The sequence below is a fragment of the Moschus berezovskii genome, chromosome 22 (assembly GCF_049115385.1).
Source record: "Moschus berezovskii isolate FMDL1 chromosome 22, NW_MosBer_1.0, whole genome shotgun sequence".
Classification (NCBI taxonomy): domain Eukaryota; kingdom Metazoa; phylum Chordata; class Mammalia; order Artiodactyla; family Moschidae; genus Moschus; species Moschus berezovskii.
Genome location: NC_142481.1, coordinates 17,445,526 through 17,454,850, shown reverse-complemented (window position 1 = coordinate 17,454,850; position 9,325 = coordinate 17,445,526). Strand labels below are relative to the sequence as shown.

The following is a 9,325-nucleotide window of genomic DNA, read 5'->3' as shown; positions in this document are numbered from 1 at the left end:
GGATCCAGGTCGAGTTGCCTTGGCAAGAGCTCAACTATCGACCTTCCTCTTTTTGACCATGTGACTCCTCTAGGTATAAAAAACTGTTGTTTTTGGGGGGAGGTGGAAAGGCGGCCCAGTTAGACAAGGTTCCAGTTGCTTCTGAGACCTGACATATTTGCAAAGCTGTCCATCCATCTGCTTCCAGAAAAAGGCAAGGCTCCTGACTTTGCTTGTGCTCAGGGAAGAGGCTGTTGGGATCACAACCGTAGGTGGAAAGGGGATGGAAGGCGTTTGGGTAGATAACCTCAGGAAGAAGGAGCAGAGTATGGGCTTGGCTCTAGAAGGAGGGGAAGGAAGAAGGTCATGGAAATGAAAGGGGGCCAGGATAAGTCAAGGGAGAGAGGGTGCTGGTGAGGGCCAGGGCACAGGTAAGCACAGGAGGAACAGAAAAGGTGAGCTTAACGAGTTGGGTCCTCTCCCTTTTCACAGGGCCCTCTACTTCTGAGATTTTCCCAATTTAGAAGTGAGATACACAGGTGGGCCACCAGTAATATGTTACCAGTAACAGGTTAAGGACTCAAGTTTAATTTTAAACATACACTTGTTAATGATGAATGAAAGGAGATTAAATGTTACTTTTTTTAAACTTTTTATTTTATATCGGAGTATAGCCAATTAACAATGTTGTGATAGTTTCAAGTGAACAGCAATGGGACTCAGCCATACATATACGTGTATCCATTCTCCCCTAAACTCCCCTCCAATCCAGGTCTCTGCCTAACATTGAGCAGAGTTCCCTATGCTATACAGTAGGAGTTTGTTGGCTATCCATCTCAGATATAGCAGTGTGTTGTTGTTGTCGTTTAGTTGCTAAGTCGTGTCTGACTCTTTTGCTACCCCAAGGGACTGTAGCCCACCTTTGTTCATGGAATTCTCCAGGCAAGAATACTGGAGTGGGTTGCCATTTCCTTCTCCAAGGGATCTTCCAGGCTCAGAGATCCAACCTGCATTAGCAGGCAGATTCTTTACCACTGAGCCACCTACAAAGCGCATAATAGTGTGTACAAGGAGATTAAAGATTATTCTTGATTGACATACATCTCATGTATTCTTCAAGAGGGAGAAAGGGTGAACTGGCTGGCAGTTCAGCCAGTTCAGGAACTGTGGTGGTTCTGGTGAAATCACTGGTTATATGTGAAGCAGAAGGAAACAAGCCGATGCGGGGAGGACTCAGAATGATTCCCAGAGTCACATGACTGATCCATGGCATGGCCTGGACTGGAATCCTGGTCCTGGTCAGGCCCTTCTGTTACCCTACCCGAAACCTACAGGTTGTCTTTGAATGGCTCCGCATAGAACTGAGAAGCGGGGCATTTGAAGCTCACCTTGGGCTTGAGCTGCTTTCCCCTCAAGCTCAACCAAACTCCCATTTTCAGAGGTGAAGCTGAGAACCTTGTGTTCAAGCCCTGTGACTTGGGGATAGAAAAGAAGAAGAAAAGAGGTCGAAGATTAGGAGAGGAAAAAGCCACAAGCAGGTCAAGTAGAATTTGGAAATGTTCAGAGATCGTCTTGGGCTTATCCAGTCTTCATGAGGAACCGCAGTTCACACAGCCATTCATTGACTGACAGCAGTTGATTCAGCACCTGCTATGTGTCGGGCACAGTTCTAGGTACTTAAGACAGGACTGCACAGCCCTCACACAGTGTCCTTTCTTTTTAAAAAAGAATTTTTTTTAAATTTGTTTTTGGTCTTTGTTGCTGTGGGGGGGGGGCTTTCTCTAGTTGCAATTAGTGGGGGCGACCGACTCTTCAGTGTGGTGAGTTCTCTTGTTGTGGAGCACGGGCTCTAGAGTGTGCAGGCTCAGTAGTTGGGGCACATGGGCTTAGTTACCCAGAGGCAGGCGAATCTTCCCAGACCAGGGATCAAACTCGTGTCCCTTGCATTGGCAGGCAGATTCTTAACCACTGGACCATAAGGGAAGTCCCCCTTTCTATTGGGGATTTGGAGACCTCAGAACTTTTCCTGTGGGAGCTCCTGAGACATAAAAATTCTTAAGACTCTCTCTCTCTCTCAGTTTGCAGGATGGAAATGGAGAAGATTCTAAAGAAGTAATTTTCTTGTGTAATTCTGTTGTGTAGATTCTAAAGAAGTAATTGTGTTGTGAAGCAAAAAAGCACAATTTTGTTGTGAAGAAGGACAAGTTCTTTCTCCCTGACACACAGGAAGAAGAATAGTGTTCCGTCTGCAGGGTAGGCAATAATCCCTTAGTGAAACAGAGAGGTGATGCAAAGAGTCTGATTCACCTTGGTTTGGGGCTAGGAAACTCAAGTCAGCGAGAATTCTGACAGCATCTTTTGTCTCTTCAGGAAGGATGGCCCCAAGTCCCCAAAACCTGGGACTTCTCCTTGTCTACTTTCTATCTTTCCTCCTCGGTCTCCCTGCCAACCTCCTGGCGCTGTGGGCCTTCGTGGGGCGCGTGCGCCAGCCCCATCCCGCACCCATCCACATCCTCCTGCTCAGCCTGACGCTAGCCGACCTCCTGCTGCTGCTGCTGCTGCCCTTCAAAATGGTTGAGGCTGCGCATAACTTCGCCTGGCCGCTGGGGAACACGCTCTGCGCCCTCACAGGTTTCGGCTTCTACTGCAGCATCTACTGCAGCACGTGGCTGCTGGTGGGCATCAGCGTGGAGCGCTACCGCAGCGTGGCCTTCCCCGTGCAGTACAAGCTGAACCGCCGGCCCGTGTACGGAGTGATCGCTGCCGTGGCCATCTGCCTCTTGTCCTTCGGACACTGTAGCATTGTGCTCATCGTCCAGTACTTACCAACCAACTCGTCGAGCGAGGCCAACAGCCACCCTGTCTGCTATGACAACTTCACCCAAGAGCAGCTGCGCGTGGTGCTTCCGGTGCGGCTGGAACTGTGCCTCCTCCTCTTTTTCATCCCCATGGGGGTCACCATCTTCTGTTACTGGCGTTTAGTACGAATCATTCTCTCCCAGCCGCAAGTGGCGACCCGGAAGCGCTGGAGAGCGGTGGCGCTGGTTGTTGTGACGCTGTTCAATTTCCTGGTCTGTTTCGGGCCCTATAATGTGTCTCACGTGGTGGGGTTTTTCCATAAGACCAGCGAAAGCTGGCGGGTCTGTGTCGTGATGCTCAGCGCTCTCAATGCCTGCATCGACCCTTTGATTTTCTATTTCTCCTCCTCCGCTGTGCGCAGAGCCTTTGATAAAAGGCTACAGAGGCTGCAGAGCTGGGGCGCCTCCCTGGCAGGGTACTGGAGGGGGCGAGCCGGACAGCCAGCTGCGGAGAGAGGAAATCGGAGCTTCAGTGGGGCCATATGAGACTAGATTTGCCAGCCTGGGTTACTGTGCTTTGGGGAGAAGGGGGCTCAAGACGGGGAACAATGAAACAGAACCAGGGCAAGTTCTCCTGTGCCGAGCTTAAGGGGCAAAGAACAGCAGGGGGTCTCTTAAATCCAACTCATCCACTGGGTGAGGGTTTTCATTTCGTTCCCTGTAGTTTATGACATTCCTTATTCATGGCTAAGTACTGCTTGTGGTAAGCTACAAGCCCTTTTCTCCTGTGATATCAGTTCAGTTCAGTTCAGTTCAGTCGCTCAGTCGTGTCCGACTCTCCGCGACCCCATGAATTACAGCACGCCAGGCCTCCCTGTCCATCACCAACTCCCGGAGTACACTCAAACTCATGTCCACAGAGTCGGTGATGCCATCCAGCCATCTCATTCTCCGTCGTCCCCTTCTCCTCCCGCCCCCAACCTTTCCCAGCATCAGAGTCTTTTCCAGTGAGTCAACTCGTCGCATGAGGTGGCCAAAGTATTGGAGTTTCAGCTTTAGCATCAGTCCCCCCAATGAACATCCAGGATTGATCTCCTTTAGAATGGACTGGTTGGATCTCCTTGCAGTATAAGGGACTCTCAAGAGTCTTCTCCAACACCACAGTTCAAAAGCTGTGGAATTCCTGGCCTTCCTTACCCAGTGTCTGTAAGATGGCAGAGTTCATTAATAGGCATACCTCCTTATATTGCACTTCCAAGATACTGTGGTTTCTACCATTTGAAGGTTTGTGGCAACCCTATATGGCCAACAAAGTATTTCTAAGAGCAATGCTTTGCAAAGAGCAACAAAGTATTTCTAAATTTAAAAAGGGTTTTTTGGATGTAAAGTTATTGTATAGTTTACAGTCTAAAGTACAGTATATTGGGAGAATGGCATTGAAACATGTATATTATCATATGTGAAATGAATCACCAGTCCAGGTTCGACGCATGATACAGGATGCTCGGGGCTGGTGCACAGGGATGACCCAGAGGGAGGATAAGGGGAGGAGGGAGGTGGGAGGGGGGTTCAAGAAGGGGAACACATGTACACCCGGGGCTGATTCATGTCAATGTATGGCAAAACCAACCAATATAATATTGTAAAGTAATTAGCCTCCAATAAAAAAAGGGGGAAAATAAAATAAAGTCCGGTATAAGCTTTTGTGTGCATATGTGTGTGTGTGTGTGTGTGAGTGTATGCTCAGTTGGGTCCAACTCTTTGTGACCCTGTGAACTGTAGCCCACTAGGCTCCTCTGTCCTCGGAATTTTTCAGGCAAGAAATACTGGAGTGGATTGCCATGCCCTCCTCCAGGGGATCTTCCAGACCCAGTGATCGAACCCATGTCTCTCGTGTCTCCTGCTTTGGCAGGCAGGCTCTTTACCACTAGTGCCACCTGAGAAGCCCCATATAAAGTTATTGATTTCCCTCAATGAAGGAGCCTCAGGAGATGCGGGTTCAATTCCTGAGTGAGAAAGATTCCCTGGAGAGGGGAATGGCAACCCACTCCAGTATTCTTTCCTGGAGAATCCCATGGACAAAGGAGCCTGGTGGACTACAGCCCATGGGGTCACAAAGAGTCAGACACGAATGAAACAACTTAGCATGCGCATAAGAGCACTTTTAGGGAGATGCCACAATTTTGATTTGCAGAATTTTCATTATTTTGAGTTCTAAATAGGCTCTGATTTCCACCTGATTTTCTTTTCTTTGACTCCTGGGTTTACAAATGATTCTTAATTTTCAAGCATGTAAATTTTTATTGACCTTATTATTATTATTACTGTTACTCATTGCTAAGTAAATCACACTGCCATCAGAGAATACTATTTTAATAGTACCAGTTCCTTGAAATTTGTTGAGAATTGTTTTTTGGTCTAGAATATAGTCTATCTCTTTTCCAGTGAGTCAACTCGTCGCATGAGGTGGCCAAAGTATTGGAGTTTCAGCTTTAGCGTCAGTCCTTCCAATGAACACCCAGGATTGATCTCCTTTAGAATGGACTGGTTGGATCTCCTTGCAGTCCACTGGAAAAGACTCTGATGCTGGGAAGGATTGGGGGTGGGAGGAGAAGGGGGAGACAGAGAATGAGATTGCTGGATGGCATCACTGACTCGATGGACATGAGTTTGAGTGAACTCCGGGAGTTGGAGATGGACAGGGAGGCCTGGCGTGCTGTGATTCATGCTGTCGCAAAGAGTCGGACACAACTGAGCAACTGAACTGAACTGAACTGAACTGAACTGATAGTCTATCTCATGTTCCATTTGTGAAAAGAATATAGGTTCTGAAATTGCTGATGAGTTCTCTCTATACACTGTAGATCAAACTTGTTAATTTGGAATGTTCAAATCTTTATAACTTATTTACTTTTGTCTGATCTGTCAGTTGCATGGAAAGGTAGGTTACAGGCTCCTTCTATGACAGTGAATTTGTCTATTTCTCCCTGTAGTTCAGTCTTCTGAGAATGTTGAATGTCTTTCAACATTAATTTGCCTTAAAATCTGTTCTGTCTGATATAAATACAGCCACACCAATATGTGTTTTTTCTTAATAGTATTTGCCTCGTACCTTTTTACCCATCCTGTCAATATCCTGATGTTTGAGATGTGTCTTTTATAAGCAACGCATACAGTAGTTGGGTTTTCTGTAATCCAGTTCTATGATTCAAAAGTATTTGTCTTTTAACTGTATCCTTTCATTCATTTATATTTATATCATAATTAATTTCCAATATATTTGGATTTACTTCTGCCATCTTATTTTTAAACACTTTCGTTGATGTATACATACATACAGAAACATACATGCACATCATGCATGGCCTGATAATAAGTGTACTGGTCCGATAAACTGTCACCATGAACATATTCAAACAAAAAAAAACACCTACCATCTTATTTTGTGCTTTCTGTTTTCTTCATATTTTAATATTTCTTTTTTATCTTCCCTTGCCTTCCTCTGCGATTAAGTTGGTTTTTTTCCTTTTGTTTTATTTCCTTTTGTTTCTCATATCATTCTCATATTGATTTCTCACATCACTGGTTTGAAATTATATGCTCTGTCTTTATTATTGTACTGATTATTTCAGATATTTTAATATGTTAGGAGTGCCTTAGGGTAGGGAGAGACTACCCACTCTAGTTTTCTTGCCTGGAGAATTCCACAGAGGAGCCTGGCAGGCTACAGTCCATGGAGTCAGAAAGAGTCAGACGCAGTTGAGTGACTAACACTTTCACTTTCACTAAGTTGATCTAAAATGTAGATAGGATTTCTGATTTGAGAAATTGTATTAGCCGAAGGAAGGGAAGGCTCAATACTAATTCTATTTGCCAGTGTCATCCTGAAAAAAAACTGTACGTTTGATTTTTTTTTGTCAGCAAAGATTAAAGAAATCTTCTCAGGGTAAAAGTCATGAACATACTTAGTGTCCTTTATTTGGGGGGGTTCACAGAGCCCCAATTAGAGCCCCAATTTTGCAGTTAAAGTACTCAACAACATCTAGTTTATATAATCTAATTCAATGCAACGACTGTTGCACCTGCTGATAAATAATTCCTGGAGCATTGTGTTAAGGGGGAGCAGGGGAAGGAAGATTTGAAAATACCATTAGCAAAACCATATCTAAGCCCTTTCCGGTTTTCAGGTTAATGGTGGGGAGGTTGCGCTTCCACGGGAAAGGAAATCAGGTCACTTGGTTTATGTAAACTCCAGTGAGAGCTCTGTCTCTGAACCGGGCTCGAGATGCCACACCTGCAATTAGCACTCCACAGACTTGAAACACATGCCGTTTCGACGATAATTTGTTGCTAACTGCTGTCATTTGGGTCACATTAAACAAATACTGTTTTGCAAAGAGAAAATTATATTAAACATGTATTTTCAAGCCATCCACGCCATCCTACTTTCATACTATCCTGTGATTCTCACCTGCTCACCTGGCAGAGGCTCTGCTCCCACCCCCACTTGGGTGGAGACCTGATGGCTTACGGAAGTCCACTGAAGAGCCCAGGTCTAGCATTTACAACATGACTCCCAGGAAGAAACTCTGCTACAGGGGCAGGGCGCAGAGTGATAAGAGGCAGGCAGGGAAGAGCAAAATGATTTGTGGACTTGAAGATTTTCCACCAGCATTGCAATGCTACTTTGAACATCCCTGTGCGTGTCTTTTTGTGCTCTTATGGGAACGTTCCTCCAGGGAGGGAAATACTGGGAGCATTGGTATCTGCATTTTCAGCTTCAGCAGAAACTGCCAAACTCTGTCCAAAGTGATAGCATAAATCCAGCTCTTTCGAAGAAAAGGCTGGCAGAAGCCCCTACTACCACAACCACCTTCCCACCAGCTCTTCTTCCGACACTGGCCCTGTAATCAACACACAGTCAGGAGTGGGAGGGAACAGACCAGATATGTGCTACTTGACAACATGAAGATGAGCTCAAATGAGGCCTGAGACCCTCAAAGTGACCCAGTGGATTGGCATATGCTCCAGATATACACATGGCTGCTGCTGCTACTGCTGCTAAGTCGCTTCAGTCGTGTCCGACTCTGTGCGACCCCATAGACGGCAGCCCACCAGGCTCCCCCGCCCCTGGGATTCTCCAGGCAAGAACACAGGAGTGGGTTGCCATTTCCTTCTCCAATGCATGAAAGTGAAAAGTGAAAGTGAAGTCGCTCAGTCGTGTCCGACTCAGTGACCCCATGGACTGCAGCCCACCAGGCTCCTCCGTCCATGGGATTTTCCAGGCAAGAGTACTGGAGTGGGGTGCCATTGCCTTCTCCGATACACATGGCAGGTACATGTAAATGGACTATGTGTGTATGTCCATATATTGCACATCTATACACATGGGCAGGACTTCCCAGGTGGCTCAGTGGTTTAAAAAAAAAAAATCCTCCCTCCAAACAGGAGACTCAGGTTCAATCCCTGGGTCAGGAAGATCCCTTGGAGAAGGAAATGGCAACCCACTCCAGTATTTTGGCTTAGGAAATCCCATGGACAGAGGAGGCTGAAGGGCTACAGTTCGTGCATTTGCAAAAGAATTGGACATAACTCAATGACTAAACAACAACAGCACGGACAAGGTGGGGCAGAGAACTTCTTTAGGCCCTTAGGGTAAAGGAGTGGTCTGTCTCCCCATGCCTCATCTTTCTTAACCAAATCCAGACTGTCAGGAACATTAAAGGAGAGCATATGTAGAATCAAGGAAAATGATACTGAAGAATTTATTTACAGGGCAGCAATGGAGAAACAGACATAGAGAATAGACATATGGACATGGGGAGAGGGGAGGAGAGGGTGAGATGTATGGAGAGAGTAACATGGAAACTTACATCACCATATGTAAAATAGATAGCCAACGGGAATTTGCTGTATGGCTCCTCAAACTCAAACAGAGGCTCTGCATCAACCTAGAGGGGTGGAGTGGGGAGGAAGATGAGAGGGAGGTTCAAAAGGGAGGGGATATATGTATACCTATGGCTGATTCATATTGAGGTTTAACAGAAAACAACAAAATTCTGTAAAGCAATTATCCTTCAATAAAAAACAAACAAAAAAGGTAGAATAACCCAGTTAATAACACAGATATGCAGATGACACCCCCTTAACGGCAGAAAGTGAAGAGGAACTAAAGAGCCTCTTGATGAAGGTGAAAGAAGAGAGTGAAAAAGCTGGCAAAACCCAACATTCAAAGAGACAAAGATCATGGCATCTGGTCCCATCACTTCATGGCAAATAGACCGGGAAACAGTGGAAACAGTGAGAAACTTTATTTTCTTGGGCTCCAAAATCACTGCAGATGGTGATCTCAGCCATGAGATTAAAAGATGCTTGCCCCTTGGAAGAAAAGCTATGGCTAACCTGGACAGCATATTAAAAAGTAGAGACATTACTTTGCCAACAAAGGTCTGTCTAGTCAAAGCTATGGTTTTTCTAGTAGTCATGTATGGATGTGAGAGATGGACCATAAAGAAAGCTGGCTGCCAAAAGAATTGATGCTTTTGAAC

The 9,325-nt window shown here is 45.7% G+C and overlaps 1 protein-coding gene across 1 annotated transcript; it reads left to right on the top strand.

Moving 5' to 3' along the window:
• The first annotated feature begins 2,354 nt into the window (after positions 1–2,354).
• Positions 2,355–3,323, top strand: LOC129547327 (free fatty acid receptor 2-like). The gene has a single exon (XM_055413212.2). It carries the CDS (start codon positions 2,355–2,357, stop codon positions 3,321–3,323), a length of 969 nt encoding a protein of 322 aa, XP_055269187.2.
• Positions 3,324–9,325: the final 6,002 nt, after the last annotated feature.

Coding starts and splice junctions, on each gene's coding strand:
- LOC129547327 (XM_055413212.2), top strand. CDS start 2,355: ATGGCCCCAAGTCCCCAAAACCTGGGACTTCTCCTTGTCTACTTTCTA.